This window comes from Nilaparvata lugens, chromosome 2 (assembly GCF_014356525.2).
Source record: "Nilaparvata lugens isolate BPH chromosome 2, ASM1435652v1, whole genome shotgun sequence".
NCBI classification, from domain to species: Eukaryota; Metazoa; Arthropoda; class Insecta; order Hemiptera; family Delphacidae; genus Nilaparvata; species Nilaparvata lugens.
This window is the reverse complement of record NC_052505.1, coordinates 8,669,026-8,692,442: the sequence shown is the minus strand read 5'-3', so window position 1 is coordinate 8,692,442 and position 23,417 is coordinate 8,669,026. Positions and strand designations below refer to the sequence as shown.

The following is a 23,417-nucleotide window of genomic DNA, read 5'->3' as shown; positions in this document are numbered from 1 at the left end:
AGGAAGAGCGATTGATGCCCTTGTTTCATGAACAAATTTCCTCTATACATGAATTCTGCTGGATGAACCTCAATCCTCCAAATAAAAAGTTTTTTTTATAATACTTCGTGAATCAGTCTTCAGCGTTTTTTTAGGAGGCTTTTGTTAAAAGGAGGGAATGAAATTCCATGATGTAATAAGTTGACAATAAATTTAATTTGATGTTAGTTCATCGTCAAGTGTTAATATTGACAATCATAATGTCAATAACTATAACAATGACAATCTATTGATCTTCCCCATCAAATCGGGGAATAGAATTCCATCATGTAATAAGTTAACAAGAAACTGAGCAACTGTTTGATTCATTTGATGTCTCTAATGAGTTTAGTTGATCATGAAGTGCTAATATTGATAATCACATGTCAATTACCATAACATTGACAATCTATTGATCCATTAATCATCAATTTCAACACATAGACATGGGTATAGTTTGAGGCACGGTTGCACAAAAGCCGGTTAAATTTCAAACGTGATTAATTTGAGAAGACCTTTTTGATTAGACGGCTTCTCTGATTAGTGCTCGTGGAATTAATCATGATTAAAATTCAACCGGTTTTTGTGCAACCGGCACTAAGTATTTTTGTTATAGACTCGAGAAATTAAACTTTTTTTCCAAGGGTTCATTACCAGTCGATTACATGTAGACCACTAGAAGGTTGTGAATAGAATGAATCCTTGTTAATCTGAAGCTCAAACATTGGTACATAATTCGGAAGAATAATTGTTATTCCTCAGAAATTGTGCGTCACAGTACTTAGCCAACATATTGCAATACTGTTCCACTGATATCTGATAATTTTCCGTTCCAACTAATTCGGATCCAGAAGCTAAACCTGCAAACGTTCTCACAGGTCGACATAGTTTCCACTATCTCGACAACAGTGCTGCGAGCTTGATGTTTCAAAACTCCATTCATTGTTCCCCTTTGTGTTCAAGTGTGTTGCGAAAATACCTCAGCGTTTAGATTGAGGACCTGCACAGGTCTTGTCAGCACACTGATGTCAGTTGGCCAATAGCTAATGCGGGTGTCATGTCATATACGGTCACATATCGTTAAGAGTAAGAAGAAAACAGTAGATTGAATGAGTTTCATTAATCGTTGGTTGAATAAGCTATCTTCTCTTTCTAAAGATAGAAACCAGCTATGATTTGATGCATCCGCATTGAGAATAGCCGCACTTTGATTTGAATATAATTATCCTTGACATTTAATTTTTTCTCCTGTTGAGATCGGTGATGTTGGATCCTCAGTGGATTCTTATAACCTTTTGTCTGTCACCAAAGGTTGAAAAGTACATAGTATTATTCCGTTCGATGTTGTTCAAGCGTCTTCCCAAGCAAGATCTTCCTATGTTTATAAAAAAGAATGTAGTAAGATAAACCCCATATTTCCAATATAAATAGAAACATTGCAGTATGAGTGTTTCAACTAAAATGAGTGTTTTGAACTGTTGTGGACATCATCACATTTTCCTGATATGAAAACGTCATCAAAGAGCGAACTCCAGACTTTTTAGAATCATGGTGTGTCAATGAAACCTGTAGTATTCAATCTATTGTTTCTTCTACAAAGTTTTCATTCAGGAGAGTACGGTACGTAAATTTCAAACTTAGGAAGCTTTACTAGGGCTCTCAATTTCTCAGTTTCAAAATTAATTTTCTTCTATCTGGTAGAATGATTTGACACATTGAAATGTAACACCGATGATCCAACTTTTATAGTTTGTGAAACGTGTACTTCGACAATTTACGTTATTGATATAATTCTAGAATTAAGTTCAAGCTCATCACGACTTTTTTACTTTTCAGTTTAACTCTGTTACAACATGAAAACAAAATGGATGAATTTTTGTACTATACTTGGAATTCGCTTGACACAATTAATCAGTTATTAATAATAATTATAAATTAGATGATTAAATAGTATTGAATAGATTAATAGAATAGAATGACTGCCTTTATTTTTGATCATTGATTGATTATTTGATATTTTTGAATATAATTGATGATTAATGTAAACACAGAGGTGTAATCAACTATCACAAAATTTGATTCATCACTACAGATCTTTTTTCTTCATGAATCAATATCACGACATCTCACCAAACACTGTGAGTAGTCAATAAATATTCCATGAAATTGATAAACTTGACAATTACATTCATTAGAATGTTGATCAACAGTTTGAGAAGCAGGAAAATTTGGGAAGAAAAATGAAAAAAGCCTTTTTTTTAGTGTAGTAAGGAAAGGACTGCAGTATCAATTAATAGTCGAAGTGTTTGGTTGACATCAAACAATGAAGCTTTCTAGGAGAGTCGTTTTGCAGTCCGTTACGAATGTGGCAGAGCCAAAGCCAACGGCACGCATTGCACTCCGGAAGATGGCTGCGTTCGAAGGACTTTTTAGGATGGGTGAGGGGGGTCGACGCAAACGCAGCTAAAGAAGGATCCAAGTCCCAGGTCGGAGACCGCGATAGAGAGGCCGATGCTCGGGTCGGGGTTTCACTCATATCCGTCCCCTATAGGCCATCACACGTGACATCACGTACACCTCCTTTTTTGCTCTATTGTGTTATGCCGCGCATTTTCCAATCTGAATCTAGCCAGCCAGAAATCACCGTTATGCAAAAAGAGCTCATCCATTTTTGAAAAGTGCAGGAATTTCATGTGCCGATCGACCTGACAAATTACTCGATAATTGTGAGTGCTTGGCTAGTTGGAATAATTGGAAATATTCATCTCAAAATAGAATTGATATGGATGTGTGTAGCCTGTTAGGGTACTTTGGATGTTTGTACTTTGAGTATTCAATAATTTTCCGAACAGTCCACAGTATAATATTTGAACTTGAAAGAAAATAGAATTGGTCGAGACTCTGTCGAATAGTGTGAAATGCTTTTCAAAAAATTATTAATTTTGTAGTAATATTTTTGTGAAGTTGAAGAAACACTATGACACTCATTAATTATAAAAACTTGAATACAGTAGGTTATTTAAGCTCTCTCAACTAATATGTGGGGTTTCTCACTCTATATGGATCAAATTTCCTTGCTATAAAATCAAATCCTATCGTAGGATAGTTGTTAGACTGAAACACTCCTATTTTATTGAGTTCTGGTAATTCTAACATTCATTTCACATCACTTTGTTTATTCTTGATGAAGGATTATCAATTTTCATCTAGTCAATATAGCAGTTAATAACTTCGCTGAATATTATTTTGTACGATATTTTTAATCTCTCAAACAAAATACTGTATCATCTTCAAATATATATCAACTTCTAGTCAGAAAGGATCGAGATTCAGTCATTTTTATGAATAAAAAAGAGCTAAGGCATATTACACAAGCCATCTTGAACATTTCTCTCAGTGTTATTGTGTGATAGTACTTTGCCAAAATCTACCAGTTAATTTTTTGTTAGGATTAAATGTGGGTTGTTGTTGCCATCTTTCGCAACATCGGCTGACTCTTTCTCAATTCAGTAGCTTCATGTCACTTCACAAAAAATTACGCTTTCAAGCGAATAAAACGGTTTTCGTTCGTAGGCGGGCGTTTTATGTTGACGTAACAAAATAATTAATATTCGTCTTTTGGGACTGGAATTAAATCAGTCGTTAATTTCTTGAGTTAGCTGAATAGGAAAGTATGTTGATGATTCGGTGGCGACGATATGGAGTCTATAGAAGGATGACGCTCGCGGCAAAGAAATCTGGAGAAAGCGGGACTTGGGTCGCCCTGGGGGAGTCTTGTTATGAGCTGCGTACCGGCGGTCGGCGTTCATCGGTCGGCGCGTTCAGCGTTCAGCGTTCAGCGGTCGGCGCGTTCAGCGTTCAGCGATCGACAGCCGAGGGCTTCGACCCTTCTCAACAGGAAGACAGGACGTCACGTGACTGACTGAGGCTCTTCCTACGGATTTCGGCGACTCCAGCACGATAGGAATTACATAAAATATAATAACACCTTTGTAATGCAAATAGCCTAGCTATTACAGCCGGAAAACAACGTAGAAAGCGGAATCGTCCACAAGGACCTGTTTTTCTTTGCAACAACCAGCCACACTAGCCAATTAAAGCCACGTACAAAACCTATACCTCAATTAAATTGTATACCATTTAAACAACCGGATTCACAAGTCAATTAGAATCAAATCTATCAGATTTAGATGAAGTACCTCGATAATAATCATCGTAATTATTTGATCGTTACAATCATGACATCAGCATGGATTGCTAGAGTATCCTCAAGAATATTCCATGAAATCGGATTTTCATTTAATCATGAGGAATAATGATTGCTTCCAGTTACAGGCACTGCTGGAGATTAAAAATTGGCTGATGTCTCATAAAATATGTTTCTCTTATTATCAAATTATTGACAAGATTGATTTTGTTTTATGATTTTTTAAATTAATACTGCAGCTTTTAAATGAATACTTAAATGAGAAACGGCTGGTAATGGTTAATTTTAATTAGATCTTCATTTATCTAGATCCCTTTCAATTTTGAGAAGGTTTTGTTTTGAAGAAGAGATTAATTACCACTCGAGATATATATTTGTAAACTATATTTATTTATTTTTTATTTTATTTATTCATTTATAATTGTTACAAAGTATCACTGATTGGGAGAGAAAAACTAAGGATACTCCTTGTACTATTTCTCTCCCAAATTTAGATAACATTTTAAAAGTCCAAAATAGGGTTATGGTTTCACTTTTCTAAAATTTAGTCCATTTTCACTAAAAAACAACGGAAACCAAGAATTTCAAATTTTGACGTTTAAAAACAGAATAGAAAACAAAAATATCACACTCAAATCACCATTAATTTGAATATTTTTGCGTAATTTGACAAAATTTAGAGCCAGAAAAAACACAACTCACTATATAATATTATGATATTGACCTGATCGATTTATATCTGTCCAGTTTGACTGAAAGATTTCCAAAACTATTTTCCATTACTATAACAGACTGCAAACTGGATATGAATTTATCAAGTCTATTGTCATCATAGGAATAGGTGTTTCATCCAAAGAGATAGGCTCAATTATCTATTAAGAGTTATTTATTTATTCACTACTATCTTTCGAGCAACGAATATTGGTGCACTATATATTATAACTGATTTCAAAGTGTTGAGATTGAAGCCAGCCCGTTATTCACATGGTGTAGTTGGCAGTTGGCAGGGCAAGGGAGTGTACTGATGAGATGAGGTGCTAAACAAAAATGGCAAGACGAGCTTGGCTGGGGCGCAGACCCAGACCGGCTTCAACCTGTTTCTGAAGGAGAAATTGAATATCATAGCTGATGAACGAAGAGGCGGAAGACCCAGTTCACGTGAGCTTATGTTTACCGGTCTCAAGTCCAGTTTTTTTCCTGTTCAATCATCTATTGGTAGTTGGAAGATATTATATTCCAACTTTTCTCAGACTAGAAATTGAATGACTTCGAAACTTCGGAATACTATCACAAAGAAAGTGGCGAAATAATATTTACGTAGCCTGTAAATTTGAGCTCTGTATAAGAAGATCAATAATTCATCTTCTTCGATGATATGAAATATAAATTATTTCAAGTATATTCCTTGAAAATCGATTTTTCCAGTTCACTTTGATTGAGTACTTTAAAACATTCTCATGAAGACTCTGTTTAGAACACGTTTCTCATTGTTGAAATAAATTCATTTACTGAAACATTTGTACTTGGTTATGTTATCTAATTTATATAATGTAGTACATAATATCGTTGATTTTTGATCAAGCCTAAATAGTGGAATTCAATAATAATTATTGTCCAAGTAGTCTCATTATGATAAAAAATTATTCAGATTATTTAAAAGATTCCTTCTTTTGCAAGCTTTTATAATGGATAAGGAATTTTATCAATCAACGGAGTTTTTCACCTAAAGATAGCATAGCGCACGCTAGATGTTTTCGCAGAGTAGATCATGATCTCCTGAAGTGAATTTCGTTTGAAGAAAGTGAAACAATCAGTACTTTGCAGAACAAAATAAGTTTTACTGTCCGGATGTAGCCTACATTCATCGAAAGAACTATTTCACTGTTTACTTTCCTCTGTCTATGAAATTTTATTCTATTTTCCTTGCACTAAGCTAATACCAGAAAGAAGATATAGATACAGAATATTATATTTTATCTCTGCTATACTGTGGCTATTCTTTGTTAAAAAAACGTATAAAAGTTCATCAATTGCACAAATTTAAACTATTTTCATATTAATCCAACATGAATGTAGAGTGTTCATTAATTGTTATCACTATAATTTATTAATCTTATAATATCTCAATCAAATATCCATGTAGAAGAGGATAGTATCCTTCTTCTCAGTCTCGATATAGACAGTGCAACTCCAAAGGTCTCTTCACACCTATAATTTAAAAATATATATTTATAGCTACGCTACGCTACGCTACGCTACGCTGAAAAACGTCTTCGAAAGACGTATCCGTCTTATCTCCCAATATTAAGAGCTAAGCTACGCTGATATGAACGGGACAGATTTGTAGGATTTAACATTGGAAGATAGGGCGTATTTCAACGTAGCATAGCTAAGTGTGAAGAGAACTTGAGTTTCCTATTATGCACCATCTTCGTTTAAATGCTAATCAACGTATCATGAAAATAATGTCTACACTTTAATTTATTGTGCACACGATGTGTGTCATTCCTGGTTTAAACAAACAGCTGATCTATCCTATACTATTTAACGAGCAATTGGTGTGATAACCGAAACCGGTCTTCCTGAGTAGGCCTATCAATAAATCTGTGGTTGTTGACAATTTCTTAGTCTTTTTCATTCAATATGAATAATTACCACAATATCAACTTATCAACTACACAAAAAGGGAAAACTATTCTATAATATCCTATACTATTAAAGGAGCAATTTCTGTTTATATGTTTAGATGTTTTATATGTTTGTATGTCACCGTATCTCGAAAACGGCTCTTAACGATTCTCACGAAATTCAGAACATAGGTTTATAATATAAAAATTCGATTTCACTAGGTCTCATCCCTGGCGAAACTTGCTGAAGGACATTAAAAGGATAATTATTATCCATCTTTGGAAAAACCGCTGATAATAATTATTCCATCGACTGTTGATGATGGAAGTGAGTGAGCGAGTTTATGTGTGTGGGACTGTGTCAAAATTATTATGACTCAGCTGTCGAACTTTTTTAATCATTCAATCAGCTACTTAGTGCCGGTTGCAAAAAATCCGGGTTATTTTTAATCCTGAATGATTCCAGTAGAAACATTTTTTTGAAATGGTCTTTTCACCACACTGCACAGAAAGCAGCTGTTTTCCAGTCCCTACGTAGATCTGAAAGACCTTGTTTGCAGACGACTCTCGTCTGACGTCAGAAAAGGGTTTCTTTCCGGCCTAGACCGGAAAACGTACTCTTTCTATCCGCTAACATCGGGTAGATCCGGTAACATCTAGTCATCCGCTAGATCGGGCGAGTGTCAACATTCTTCATCTGAAGTTGCAATTATTTCAGTTCGATTTTCGAATCAAATTAATTCAGAGTTCGCTTCGCAAACATTTTTATTCAATTATTTATTGTTGATTAGCACATTCCGAATTTTCAAAAATGCTTGAAGATGACGACGTCTGTGATATTCCAAGTGAAATTTTAAAAGAATCTGAAATGTAAATTTCAGTAAAATTCTGACTGTAAATCTTCTACCACTAAAATCAAGAGATAGGTACGATAACTTAACGAGTATTCTTTATTTATTTTGTCAGCAATACCTGTAGTGTGGCGAAAAATATCGTTCGCACCAGGGACAAAAATGTTTTTCCGGCTCTCAATCTTTTCTAGTCCTCGGCCTACGGCCTCGGACTTGAAAACCGATTCCGAGCCGGAAGAATCTCATTTTCTGCTCTAGGTGCGAAATATACTATTTCAGATTTGGTTCACGTGAAATTAATCAGGATTAATATTTAACCGGCTTTTGTGCAACCGAGCCTTTGTGAGGGAAATTTTTGCATTCCTCTGAGAATTAATCTCAATCCACTGTGATTAGATAGAAGATTTCTGTATGAATTATGAATATTATTATAATTTTTCTTTCGTAATAATTTTTTTATGCTTTGGTACTACAGAGCGAAGCTTGGCCCCCGATATTCTCCGTTTAAACCAAGATTATGCATATGGGCCTCCTAAGAGCTACATTAAGCTTAAAAATTGGAATTAAAGCTTGTGATTGGATCGAGTTTGAAAGATTGATGGATATCACTGCTAATGAAGTATGTTTGAAATGCAGCCGAGCAAAGCGATCCTATTGGATTCAGCCAGTTTTACAATTGTTGTTTTATATGAGTTGATGTTGCTTTGGACAACTTTATTGTTGATTTTCATAGTGTTTGTTATTGTTGTAGGTGCTGGGACGTGATGTGATGCCGCTCATTTGGCTGTCCATTTTAGCGCTGGGGTTGGGCGGACTCGCCCCTCTGGCGCTAGGCCATGTGGCGCTCACGTTCCCACCAGCCAGGAAGTATGACCTCGACTTCCTCGACAACAGCCGCACCAAGGGACCCTGCGGAATGCCCAAGGGTGAGTAAATATCAATTAATAATTACATATATTTCTCTCTCAGAAATTACCAATTCAACAACAGAGCTTCAACTTTAAATAAAACATAACACATATCCTCCTCATGAGATTCTGAACTTCATTGTCCTTTCATTCCATTTTTCCAGTCAAGAATTCACAAATATAAGAAATGACAAATGATGATTTAGATGAAATCAGGCCCAAACCAAAACTTATTCATGGTATTAGTTTAGGGAAACCTTTATCTAACAACAATTATTATTATAAAGAAGGTTTTCCAGATATTTTCGTGCAAAACACTCTGAGAACGGTCTTGAACGGCTATCAAAATACATGCCATGTAACTAACCCCTGACGGCCAGCGCATGATGCTCACGTTTTTGCCTGTGATTTCGAATTATTATCATAACATTTCTCATGAAGAAATTGAGACAACTTTTCCGAAAATGACCGCGGAAGTACATTTGCGTCCGGATTAAATGTGATAATACCACTTATAAAATTTGTTATCAATCGATATTCAAAATTCTTGAAGTCTGTAATTTGAGTATTATTATCAAACGAAAATCCAAATTGAATGTTGTAATTCACCTCGAAGACTTCTGCTACTGTTAATTCGATGAGCACTACTATTCAAAAATTATTTGTCAGCCCGGGAAATTTGTAATTCGAAGTGAGATAACTCATCGATCAAAATTGGGACTCAATTCATGAAATTATTAGTACATAATATCCCATATAATTACTAAAAAAACAGTATATCTTCAATAGCAATATATTTGATAAATTCTTCTCTGTTATCGTATGTCAACTTCAAAATATTGTGCAACAAATGAGACTTTAATTGTATCCTAATTGTAAGAGGACATCTACTTTCGCCGGTTGTGTAATGATACACTCGATCCAGTTTCGTATCTCTTCTTCCTAGGATCTGCTTGCAGAAAAAATCTGTAAAAAGATCAATGAAATGTTAGTAGGGCAGATTATTTGTGTAACGATGTTTATTTTTACTTTCATTAACTAACAGAATAATCATTACCCTCAGTTTCTTACTATAGCTTTCTTCAAGATCCTAATGAAACTTCAATTTTAAATCATATTTGACCAGGTTGAGTCAAATCATACTTGACCAAACTAAATTGTTATTTATCCATCACTCCTTGTTGTTCAACATTCTAGTGCATTCATTTATCTCGAAATGATTACCGTAACATTGTATCATCTTTTTTCAAGCTTCAGACAGTAGCAAACCTTTTTCTGTATTTATATCATCTGTCCTAACAATTTCCATCATTATTTGATAGAAACAGGGTTTACTATATATTCATTATTTGATGGATGGACGATTTTTCCACCCATTTTTCCATTTTGACTATCTTTACTAACTGCATTATTCTGATAGAATGTGGAGCAGGCTATGACACCTCTCAGTTCAGACTAGAAGAATGAATTGAATCAGTGTGAGTCAGGATTATTTGTCACTCAAATCGAAGTCTGTGAGAATATTAGCTCATAATAAATATCAATAGACTCCATGACCTCAGCATCACTAGTGGAAAGTTTGAACTGATTAAAAATAGTTATAGTATTCGACAGATATTATTTTAAAGATGTATTGAAAGTATTTGACAGTTGACGATGATAGTTTGTCTCTATGTGCAAATGCAATGTTTCAAACAAAGCCAAAATAAAGAAAAAATGTATGCCGAAGATGAAGAGCATAGGAGCACATCATTTGATCAACTGAAAATGTCTTATGTTACTAAACGAATGTACATTCGGTTTGATAGTTTGTTTTAAATTTACTAATCAATTGTTACTAATTTCGTATAAGATAGTTTACAGTAAGTTAACATGTTGAAAGCAATTCAAATATTACTATCTTGATGGTTTCTGAAAATGTAAAATATGAATACGTTATCATATTATAAAATTGAGAGAAGTTCCAGCCATGGACATCTTCATAATTTCATATTCGTTGCCCATGATAATAATTCCAACATTCAACTTATGTTAACATCATTAATGCCTACGAAATAACTTCAATACCTCATTTTTATGGTTCCATCGTATTGACTGGGTTTGGAATCCGGATTTCCTGTTAGCCACACTTATACTACTCCAACATATCAGAACCAATCGAACCTTGTGATCCCTGTGATGGACGATTTTGTATCCGTTTCCGAGTGTATAAAATTGAGAAGAGATTTCTCACCAAGCAGAGCGAATCAATCATATCATTCACACATTTCAGGAGTTGTCACCGAAATTATTCTGTCGAAGCAGCAGATTTCCAATGCATAAAATCAGAATGTTGCGTCTTACAAAATACTAAGAATGTTCATGCTCATAGAAATGAATAACAAGGATTTTTTAAAACTATTTGCATTATCAACTCTTCCGTAACTATCAAAGAGACAATTACATGCTGATTTATGCAGTGAGTATAGAATGTATTTATGTGGATTTACTGTATGTGGAAGTTGACTTTTGTCAGCTCAATTATTCAATTATAAAGGAAAAATTTTCCTTCAACAATAACAAACACATTAGTTCAGCTGAAGATGTGGTAGGTGTTACCATGAAACCTGGTTCTGTAATATGAATTAATTTTCGAATAAATTAAAGTGGTATTGACAACATCAACTTCTTATTCTTTCAACTATGGATAAATACCACAACATCTCATACCATACAATCAAATCATTACAATTATAAATAGATAAATGAATAGGATTAGTTGGTTCCTAGTAAATCCGAATTCCAGTGTAGGAGTTTAATAATAATAGAATTTAGAATAATATAGAATCCTAAACAATCTGTATAGGTTTTTCCCTGCTAGTACTCATATTTTGAACCACATTATGCGGCATTTAATAACTATGAAAAACTGAACTCTAACTTTGAAAACAATTATAATTAATTGATGATGAAGAACGCCGTTAAAATATTATTATCATCATATTCGATATTTTCATTCAGTAAAATCGCCCTGTAATTTCTACATTTTCTTCTAGAGAACAATTATTATTATTGTCATCTAACCATCGCTGTCTTCTGTACCTTTTGTACCTTTCAAATTTTCACTTCCCTGCGAATTCTGCCCATCCGATAAATTAGCCTACATTATTTACATCATTTGTATTAATTTCCACTAATATTTTTCATTATGTATTTTATTTAAATTTAGAAGTGTTATATATTTTTTGTTTAGTTCAATTTTATAAGAGTTTGCCATAGGTCTTGTCAGACGAATTGAATAAATATCAAATATATCAAACATCTTCATAAAAAAATCTCCCTATAAATGTGATATTGAACAGATTCTAGCTCCGGTCTCCCTGAACAGTGAACTCAGCAATATAGCACAAGGTATCACATCCGCACCATCCTCACTGTATTGTTGATGCTCTTGACGTAGTTTATGGTGTGGATACGCCATGAAACCTATTGTTTTCTGAGCAGTCAAGGTGACATACGGTACGACTTTCTCTCCTCGAGGAGTGAAGAAGATTCATAAGGTGGGGCGGCACTTGAAAGAGATGGCCTATTGACAATTGTGAAACGCAGTGAAGGCTCTTCAGATAGATGCGAACCATCATAATTGGCGGAGTCTTGTCAGACGTCTTCCGCATCCTGCCGCTGTCTTGCACCGCCGAGCGCGTCGGCCATACGTACGCCGTCCGACGTATGCCTCCTGCCTACTAGTACACTGGCCGACTCTCTATGCTAATAGCAGCTACGTTTCTCTTCAAATAAATAGAGAAAACACTTTCTAGGCGTCTTGCGACATCGCCCCTCAGTTACGCGACCCACGCGGCTCACTCCGACATTCCTGACGCACTACCTGAAATACGCCTCTTCTCGTTTTATTCTTACATTGTCTCGTTGAAAACACGTAGTTGAAGAATAAGGCATAGAAAAGTTATGGAACAGTAGTGTGGGTGGACATGCAGCAAATAAATGTAAACGTAATGAAATCATTTGGTTAATTTGTGTTGCCTTAGAATGAGATGAGTCTTATGTCAATATGCACCGTCTACTTTGAACACCAGGTTTACTTGTAGGATGGACCAGATTTACCTGTAGCTATGTTCCCGCCGCATCTATCATAATAATATTATATTCCTGGTTTAAATCAATAGCTGATCTTTCTCTGTTGAAACTCGGATGGTGCATACGGGTGAGAAATTACCCAGGAAGTTCACGAATCAACAATGAAATGAAAAACAAAACCAATACAAGTTGACCTTCTATTAACATTGTAAGCTATGGGAAAAATTTGATGTATTGAGTGTGATTATTACATTCATATTATGAATTTTATTCAAAAATAAAAGTTGCGACCTGAAAACACTGACACCAGACCTGAGCCAGCCAGGTCACTCGATATTGGTCTCCCTACATCTCTTTTTCCTGTAGGTCTATAGTTTTGGACTACAACGGGAATTCTTCCAGGTGGCATTCTATCCAAATGACTGCACCAGTTGCGTCTATTTTGAATAATTCTTTCATGTAGAGGAGCAACCAATAAAACCTGTCTTATATCAGTATTTCTGATTCTATCAACTCTAGTCACTCGATATTATTACTGTTATTATTATTCAAGAATAATGGAGCAAAATTTGATTAAACATGTTTCCTATATCAAGACGATCGTGGTTGTTGATGAAGCCTTAAGCTGCGTACACATATTCGTGCTTCCAACCCGCACCGAGCACGCTCCTCCCTCGTACCGCCCTCGTACCGCCCTCGTACTACCATCGAACCACAGTCGCACCGCCCACGCACCCATCATGAACGTTACGGAAGATGTTAACCTAGCGCCGCAGTGCAGGATGGTTTCTTACAGCTTGGCGTTGTTGTCATTTGAGATGGATGTCTGGCTTGGAAGTGTTCGGCCGCATTGCAGGATGACTGTTAATGGTTGTCGGAAGATCAACAGCTGGATTTTTTTCGTTATTTTTCGTGATAGAGAAATTCAGATTGCAGATTCGTTCTCAGAGACCCCAGTTTAGCCTAAAGGCTCAGAATGTCAACAATGTTTTTAAATAATTGAAAATCATCATGAAAAGTCATTAATATGGTAGTACATCACGTTTCTGGAAACCTTTTACTGGTGACTGGAGTTTATAGGCAACACAAAAATCAAAATAATCGTGAGAAAGAAAACTGCTGATGAATGCGATAAGACTGCCACTCCATTGTTCTATTGTCTCGGCTGCTTGGCTGAGCCTGGCTGGAGGGATCAAATAACCGACTGGTTTGATCTTTCGTCTGTCCGCTAGGCGGAACTACGCCGACCATTGCTGGGTGGAAGATGTTACTGCGGCCGCTCGCATTCCCACCAACGCTGCTATTATTTGCTGTCTCAGCGCCTAGTCCGATTCAGCCAAGCAACCAGCCTGCACTGCGGAGCTAGGTTTAGATCTTCTCGCGTTCCCCGGTCGAACCACTGTTGCTCGCCGGTCGATCATCAATCGCTCTGCTGGAGTGACGTTCGGTTGCGGAGCAGAGCGACAGTCTGTACGCACCTTTAGATCAGCGTGGAGCCAGGCGCTCTTATACATTATCTCTCAGTCGCTAGAGATGGCCAATTCTTAATTCAATCCTGAAAATTTACACTAATGTACAATTTTGTATAAATTGGTATTGGTAATATTAATTAGTGAGAATGAGATGTATCAACAATCAATAACAACAACAACATATAAATGATATTTCAAAGCATTTGTCCACCTTTCCTCATTTATTTGCCAAAAATTTTGGTCTTTGATAAATTTTGGTCATCAGTCACATTGATCATCAGGTGAGGTCATGCTCTCTCATGATCCATAACAGTGAAGCAAATGAAAAAGAATAAATAATGAGAGAGGATAAGTACTGTTAGTACATGTTTGGTCGGATGAAGAATAAGCAATAAGAGTTGATTTACGTCTTCATTCAAGCTCATCGGTCATGTTTTAATGAGGAATTTCTTGACTCCCATACCGTAATGAATGCATACCTTTCACTGCTCAGTGGTTCTTCTTGAGGTAAGGAATCTTCCAAATGAGGAATACCAACTAGACAATGATCTTGATTGTTCTTGCTGTAAATAATAGGAATCAATCTGATGTCTATGACTAATAATATATTCTATAAAGTGGATCCATCAATTGCCTCCATCAGTCTTGTTCAATCTTCACTTGTTCATTTCCGTCTTGATGGATGCTCAGTATTTTTATTACTGATGTAGCATTACCATCATTATATGTAGGCTACTCATTGAATACAATGTTAGGCAGGTGATGCCATCCCGTTTAATTTAGGTCAATGAAGGTATGCGTTCAAGATTAACTTTGACATGTCACCAGTCATTTAAGTGATACTAAAAATTTGATGTCATGTAGGAGTTGTGAAATTAATGAATAAATTCATTACGGGTTCAATTGCAATATTATCGTGACAGAATTCATCTGGGATTCATTGCCTTTTGTTTAATAGTGTGGTGTTTTGAAAGCGGATTCAGTCTCTTGAATAAAATTTCCAACAAAATGTATTTTCTGATAATAGCGTAATAGTAATAGTAATAGCTGGAATTCTATCAATTATTTTTCCAATATACTACTCCTGTGAATGAATAGAAAATAGTTATAACTGTAAAAATTAATTAGACGATCTGCTAAAACTTCTCAACGGAATTTATCATTTAAAATTTATGCCAATCATATTCATATACTGTAATTGATAATTGTTCACAAAATATTGTTGGATTCTTATCAAACTATGAGAGACTGAAATGATGTAATTGTTTATTATCTCTGATTAAACAAAACAAGGTGTCTATAATAATTTATCATTGTCATCTTTTCTCGTGAGATTGAACACTGTTACAAAAATTTTATGCGTGCGTTGATGACAATAGTAGAACTGTATTATTGTTTTATGCAATACAGCTTCATTGCCTAGGTTTTCAACTTGTCAAAGAGTGAGCCCTCATGATTCGGCTTCTACCGTCACGATTGCCCTCATACGTGATCAAAAATTAGCACCAGTAACAATAATTGTCAATTGTTATTTCATAAGACGCAGTCGCACATTTCCATCACTTATGAAACAGCCAACTTGTCAATCGTGAATTGAATTACAGCCTCTTGATTTGTGAGGGAATTTTCATCATCGTGGTACTCACAAAAGAATATCAATCACATAGTCGTGAAAATCCCTAGAAATGACAATAGTAATTGTTAATAGTTCTCAATTTATTAGTACAGATTGATTACAAAATTTATGTATTTGAATACTATGTATTCATATATTTATGAGTATGGAATTTGACATGATTATGGAGCATATCACTCAATTCATGCTTTCTATCAAACCGTTTTAGTTCCAGTTGCTTGCTTATAGGCTCATACAAAGCAATAGTTGTGGTGAGAATTCAAATTTATGCCGACAATCATTACCTTATTGTTTTATTTGTCTCATTCTATTATTTATTCGATTTCTTTTCAGACCAAGGAGAAAGATTATTTCTCAATAGGGTGAAAAGTAGGTCCACTGTGTCAGAGTTTATTGAGAGAAGAAATCGGTACAGATGAATATTTGAAATAAATACTGATTCTATAAAAATTAGTACAGTAGTATCTATGGATATCCACTGATATAGGAGAGCGATACAATGTATCCATATCCAATGATCGGAGAGCGATGATCTGCCAGAATGTACTAATAAGAAGCCGAAATAATGGATATCTCGAGGCTTCTTCTACCTCAGATATCATAATAATTATAAAAGCCTCGACCTAAAATAATTTGATAATAGCCTCGAGATATCCATTATTTGGGCTTCTACACATGAATCAAGTCTCAATATTTCATGGAATAGCCTAGTTCAGCTTAGAATCATGAAGATTCAAATGAAAAAAGTGTTTTTTTGAAGTTGTGTACATAGCTCAAACTGAACAAGGACGTTTTTCCTTGATAATGTCCGAGGAAGCGGTGACATTTGAATAATGATCATCATTAGGCTTTGAAGAAAGCGTTAAATTGAGACTCAAGAGCCTCTACTAGCCTTAACCAGTCTAGGCTCATTGATCCATCAATTTTTATTGATCAAGTCAAATCAGTTTTCCCTGACAACTGTTAATATTAGAAAAATGCGAATTCATTGGACCGATGCACTGTTTTGTTTCTGAAATATGGCTGAAGCTTTATAGAATTGATAACCTTTAATTTTAAATACATTGAAGTATTTGTTATAACTCTGTCAAAATAACTGAAGTTTATCAAAAATAAGGATAAAATATGAATGGTCATAATATTGATAACGGTTAAATACTATGAGTTAAATAGTAAAACATTACTTGATGTTCATTTATTTATTTTCATACAAAAAATATGTGGAGGAAAACAGGTAAAACCTCAAAACTTGCCTTATTAACACAAGTTACACAATACAAATGTTATAAGGATATATAAACTTGAATGAAAACTTATACATAAAAATCAAAATCTTAATGATAAACTTATTATTATAAACATATACAGTATAAATCAAATCAAGAGAGAGCGATAATTCATGAGAGACTCAATATATTTATTCAATGTAGAGTTGGTGAACATTAATCAATACATTGGACCTTGAACATAGATTTTTGACTGTATTATACGTGTTCTTGGATGGATATATTTGCATTTTTTATGTCATTCACTGAATTTTCCCAGTGTAATGAATCAACTAATTTATTTAAAAACTTCAATTTTCAAATCATTAGAGTGGTTCTTGCCACATACCAAAAGTCCTTGTTTATCGAACTTCATGAGATCATGAGAGACTTGATGTGATTAATTCATTAACCTCTCAGGTGTGATCGATTCATGGTGGATATATATTTGCCTTTTTTATGTCATTCACTGAATTTTCCCAGTACAATGATTTTATTTATTTCAAAACTTTTTTTCAAATCATCATTAGAGTCATTACAGAGAATTGTTCTTAAAGTCCTTGCTTACCAAACTTTATGAGATTATGAGAGTATTGATGTGATCAATTTATTGATCTCACAGGTGTGATCGATTGATAGTGATTCAACTAATTGTGCCGCAAATTAGTCAAATAAAATAAATACCTCATGCAATATATCTATTGTGGGTTAGCCTAAAGCTGAGTTGGATTTTAACCAACTATTTATAGCATTTCAAAGTGAAAACTCCGAAAAACGTAATCATAGAACATAGTATAGAAATCTAACTATCTCTTGTACAATTAGTTTCTTCCTCAAAATTCACGTAGGAACAAAATGCTACGACCTTCCGGTTGATTGTAAACGGTCATTTCCTGAGCGATATCCTTCCATTCTTTTCTGCATGCTCGGATGAAGCTGTTGCGTATACTTGAAATTTTATTTCACAATACTAAGCTCGTTTATTGCTTGAAATCCCTCCTGGAGCCTTCATTCAAACAATCATCGATTGAAACGAGATAGAAAAATTTGTGATGACATCAAAACGTTACTTATCAAACTGATTGACATTAGCGCTGGTCCCTCATGGATTGAATGGGGCTTTCATAATTTTTACGATTGTGACGACGTTTGTCAGTCTATTTAATTATTTGTCACAAGCCATTGTGATGACTGTTATGTAAGTGGTACTCTTACCTTTTAGCTTCATTAGAAAGTTTTATTTGAACTGCGTAAGCTTTCATCCAGTTGACATTCTGAATCTAGGTCTAATTGGCATTTATTAAATCACTTATCTCTATCACTCCTATTTTTTGATGAATTGAATAATTTTAAACTTTTGCTTTCCGATAGCGTCTCTCTGTTGAATATGAGACACTCCCTTACTTGAGTAACCGGTAGTACTACACCTTTGATAGAAGAAAGAGAATTTTCATTTCATAGAAGAACATGTTCTTAAAACTATATTAACCCAGTATTAGCTTTGTCACTCATCACTTTTGTAAGGATTGTTCATCATAAGAACTATTCGGTACCAAGATCGTGAATGATATACTTGTATTTTTAACACTGTATGATTTTAGACCAATAATTGCAATTATTCATTCTCCATTTAAAACCCATGCTCCCAGTCTCCAGCTTGTAATCATTGGAGCAAAATACTCAGGCCTGTTTTCTAGAACACCAATCTAACTGATCGCAAATCTATAGGATAAATTACTCATTGGATATTTGATAAGTGTATTGAAAACCGGAGCTGAAACTCTTAATCGATATTGGCTGCAATATCTATATTGTCTATTATTGGACTATATTGGTCTATTATTGACTACAGTAAGAAGCTGAATGAATGACGAGTCAATGGGTGTTCCAGAATAGTATCTATTTCGTAGTTGGAACGCGAAGAATTTGCTTAAAAGAATACCAGATTGCATATTCAAATGTGATAGGAAGGTCATGCAGGTGTCTTCTTATTCTAGTCGGAGTGAAGGTCATAACAGATGTGGCTCAGTTCAGCCTTGCCTTACATAACTGATGTACCCGATCAGGTGAGGTCGCCAATAATCTCTTTCCATTCTCTGGCCGTTTTAAAATTCAGATCTTTCAGCGCAGATCAGCTTCCGCAAAGTAAATGCTCAGTCTGTCTGAAGGAAGTAACTGGCAAGTCTAACCTTTGAAAACATTACATAAAACGTTAGATAGAGAAAGGAACAGGTGTTGAAGGAATAAGAGCACGGAACACTGTGATTACAAGTTTACAACGGAAACTTGTCAATTACTATAGCTTGGCCATTCGCTTGCTTATCACACTTTGCTTTGAATCAACTATTTCCCTGAACCACTAAATCACTGATAAATCTAAATAATTCGACTTACCAACTCAGTTTCCAGAGAATTATACTGCCTACTCAAAAGCTTTACCTAAACGCTCACTTAGGTGTGAATTCTAAAAAAAACTTGCTAGTTCATACAAATAAGTTGTTGATTGTACTTTAAAATCTATTGACAATATTAAGATAAAACGTATAATTGAAACGAATTTGTTCTAGGCATATAATTCTTTAACTCTTGGAATCTCAAAAACAATCACAATTATCAAGCAAAGCTTCTTATTTCAGTATGATAAGTGGTTTATAATTCATCATTGATTATTCAATTTACAGTATATTTGTGGAATAAGAATATTTTCTATTTCATTTGATAGCTCCTCATGTCTCAATACCAATTTTGGATCAAATTGAAATGAGTGAATAGTATTATTGAAGATACAACCATAATTTGTAACTTGTTCCACTTTCCTTTCATCTAGAAATTCGTTTTCCGCTTCTTCAATGATTCTGGCAATCCCAGCGTTTACTTTCATTATTTTATGTTAGGCCTATAATTGATATATCTTTCCTAGCCCATATTAAGGCAGACTTAGGCCTACTCTTCTACAGCATGACCACTAGGCTAATTATTCTGTTTTATTCCAGTTTACTAAACTAGTTCAATGGAGAAACGTTTGTCACTGATGATTTACAACAATAGTCTATTAAATATTTCTAAACGTCTATCCTTCCAGTTGTATCCTTCATTGCTTCTGAATCTACATGTTTATAGCCTGGAATCTCATTCATGTACAACTATTCTTGCAGTGAAACTAAGTTTATTCCAGCTATCAAGAAGTTGTATCGTGAATTAATGGCCTCAGCTTGCCAAGTAATTCCAAAAGAAGCAGCCTATAAAACACAGTGTGCTGGAACGCGTTTGTTAATGAGTAGATGTTGAGCTGAGCTGTTATGTGCAGTACGGTATTGTAGCGGTATCTGTGCCAACCTAATTTCACCTGTATGTGTGTTATGTCGGTGTTTTGGCGCGGGGTGCATTGCATTGCATTGGTGCTGTGTTTACGGTTGTGCGCTGCTCCGCTTCCGCCTCTGGCTGCACATGTCTCTCCTGTTCCGCAAGGATGGCCCCGGGTCCCTGGGCCTCCTAGGCCCCCTAGGACACTCCGTCCCCCGTGGCCCCTAGGCGGCTAGGCCCCCGGCTGCCGATAGCTCTAGTCTGTCCTGTGGCTTCGACACGCTCCGTTCCGGAACGATTCTCTAATGACGGTTTTCTTTCGCAACCGAACTCGATCGCCGACCACGCGGATACGCCGCTTCAGGCACTGCGACGTAGCCGCTTCAAAACAGCATTCGGCTGCAGAAACGAAGTGAGCTTTGCAAATTTTATTTCTCTTGAAACCTATACAATGATGTATAAGACTGGTGTGAAGAGGCTCATACGTTGAGACACTCACTGGTGTGAAGATGCTCAATGTAATGAGCAAGACTAGAGCGTTGGACTATGAACTATGTGAAGAACGTGTAAAAGATGAGTATTTGATAATTCAAAAGGGAATGAAATATTCATTGAGCGTTGAAAAATAGATTGGTTCATAGTGTTCTATTATCTGAATTCGACATATATGGAAAAATAACTGGTCCTGATCCAATTATTATTAAAAGAGGAGAATTGGGCCAGAAAACTTCTGGAATGAAAATGTTTCATAATATAGGCCTACAAACAGTCAATAAAGTGTTTGACAAGAATGATATAAACAAATTTTAAAATGAAATTTTTAAACATATTTTGAGGCTCTTATAAGTATTCCTGTAGCTTTGTTGAGAACTATTTTGTAGAGAATGATCGAGTTTGGAACTGACTTTCAGCTGAGGATTCAGAAAGATGAAATAGACGATGCACCTGAAAATCATTGTAATGTGGGGATACATGACAAGCGAAGTGATCCTGCTAATCCATGTAAACAGTTCGATATACGGTATAAATCAGAGCATTTTTTTGACATCTTTTCAAGGCGAGTGAAGCGAGCCTTCCTTAACATGCGTTGATATTTTAATTGGGTAATTCTCTTTTATTCATTTATTAAAGAGAAATGTTGAAACAAGAAATAATTGATCATATCAATGTATGTTTATTGCTCCGTAGTAGGTGAAGTTTCTTCCGCAGAGCCTGTTTAGATTTCAACGAAATCTAGTTGTGAAAATCTTCGCAGCCCATAAATATTAAATGACATTGTTTGCTAGCTATTTTGTAAATTCTCACGTTCTTGCACATCAAAGTTGCCCATTAAAGTATATAATCTTGTGCAATTTGGAAAACTGGTAAGATTAACCGGCTAAACGAGTTATCAGTTGCTCCAGTGATTTACAATTACAATAAATTGACTGCTTGAAGGGGTACTTATTAAGTGAGGAAAATGGAAATCATTGATTGAAGGAAAGTAGGGCATACAATAGATGATAATCAATGTATAATATGTTCTGATGGCTCTTATCCGTCGATCAAGTGGATAAATTATTGAGTAGGATAGATCTCATTACATGTGGCGATTAATTCTAAACTTTCACAATCATCAGGTAGTTTTCAATTGTAAATCAATTGTTTACTGGAGTATTAATCGATCAAATATGAGTGAGTATAATTCTTAGAAAATATAATGAGGAATAAAATGAAACTAATTCTTGAATCGATTAGAAATTCTATAGTTACTGTACCATCTCGAATATGCATTGACAGTATTTCAGAAATATCCATTTCATGGACTAACAAATTCCAAACTCAACTTCTATAGCCTAGTTAGTGACGGAGGTGAAAGGTGATAGCTTCTCCACGTCTCATCGACCTCCAAAAATGAACTCACCATCCCAAAATTATTATTCACTAATGAGATTCATGTCATCCTAATTAAATAGTAAACAGTCTATGATACAGAAATAGTTTTTCTTATGAAATATTTGCACCAGTCATTTACCGTGATATGATCGTGGGAAAATTGATCAATCTAAGGCTCTCAGGTTATTGAGTATATTTTTGCTAGTATATTAAATTTATTCCCTCTCTTGGCTCTGGAACTTGTAGTGTTTACAGCATCCTACGAGCAGAAGACTGGATTAGTATTTGCATCGACTCTCCTTCTTTGCGTCACGTGACCTTCTGGAACATCCATCTTTAATGACGCAGACGACCTTGTATCAGTATCGAATACAGCTCTTCTCTCATCATCCTCTTTCACCTCATTTAGTTGGTGATCTATACTGTACTATTGCATTCTTCAGCGATGATCCTTTTATTGATGACAACTATCGGCTGAAAGTGATCGGTTTCAAGGGAAAACAGACATAAACGGTTGAACCTGAAGCATGCTAATGTACAATGAACTAGCCAAATTGGCAGTGCGACAGTTTTATATATAAGTCTAGATTTTATGTGTTATGCATTATAATTATTTGAAGTCATTTGATAGCGCACAGTTTTTCATCGAACTTCCACGTTTTTGGTACTTTGTAATCGAAATTCAAAAGTTAAACAAATGTCTTCAGAAGCGTAACATATTTTTGAGAGCATCAACTTTTCAATCCATTTCAACCAGATTCGTTGGAATGCTTCTTAAACTCAGGTTTCTCTGTTGAGTGAGACTTTATCTTTACAGTGGTATCGCAAAACAACATTCGTGGGAGAAATTTTAACGGTCTGTTATTGGTCCCATAGTAAGCTACGAGGGTCATTCAATAAGTAACGAGACAAATTAATAATTTTCAAAAACTGCTAAATTGATCCATATGAACTTTCAGGACAAGTTAGGAACCTTGCGATTGTTAACCATTGTTAACTGAGTAGTTTTGCGATTATCTGTACAAAATACAATAGAACCAGTGATTACATGTCTTAGCGAGGTTGCCAACTTCATGTCCAAAAAGTTTCATATGGATCTATTTAGCCGTTTTTGAAAATTGGTAATTTGTCTCATTACTTTTTGAATGACCCTCGTATTAAAATAATATCTGTTGAATAGA

General features: G+C 35.2%; 1 protein-coding gene across 1 annotated transcript in view; it reads left to right on the top strand.

The window, feature by feature from the left end:
- The window catches only part of LOC111052315, a 99,858-nt gene that overhangs the window by 23,980 nt on the left and 52,461 nt on the right, over positions 1 to 23,417 (top strand). Inside the window, exon 2 of the mRNA XM_039419979.1 lies at positions 8,455 to 8,629. Coding sequence (XP_039275913.1) covers positions 8,473 to 8,629 — 157 coding nt within the window. The 5' untranslated portion in view covers positions 8,455 to 8,472. The remainder of the gene's footprint in view (positions 1 to 8,454; positions 8,630 to 23,417) is intronic.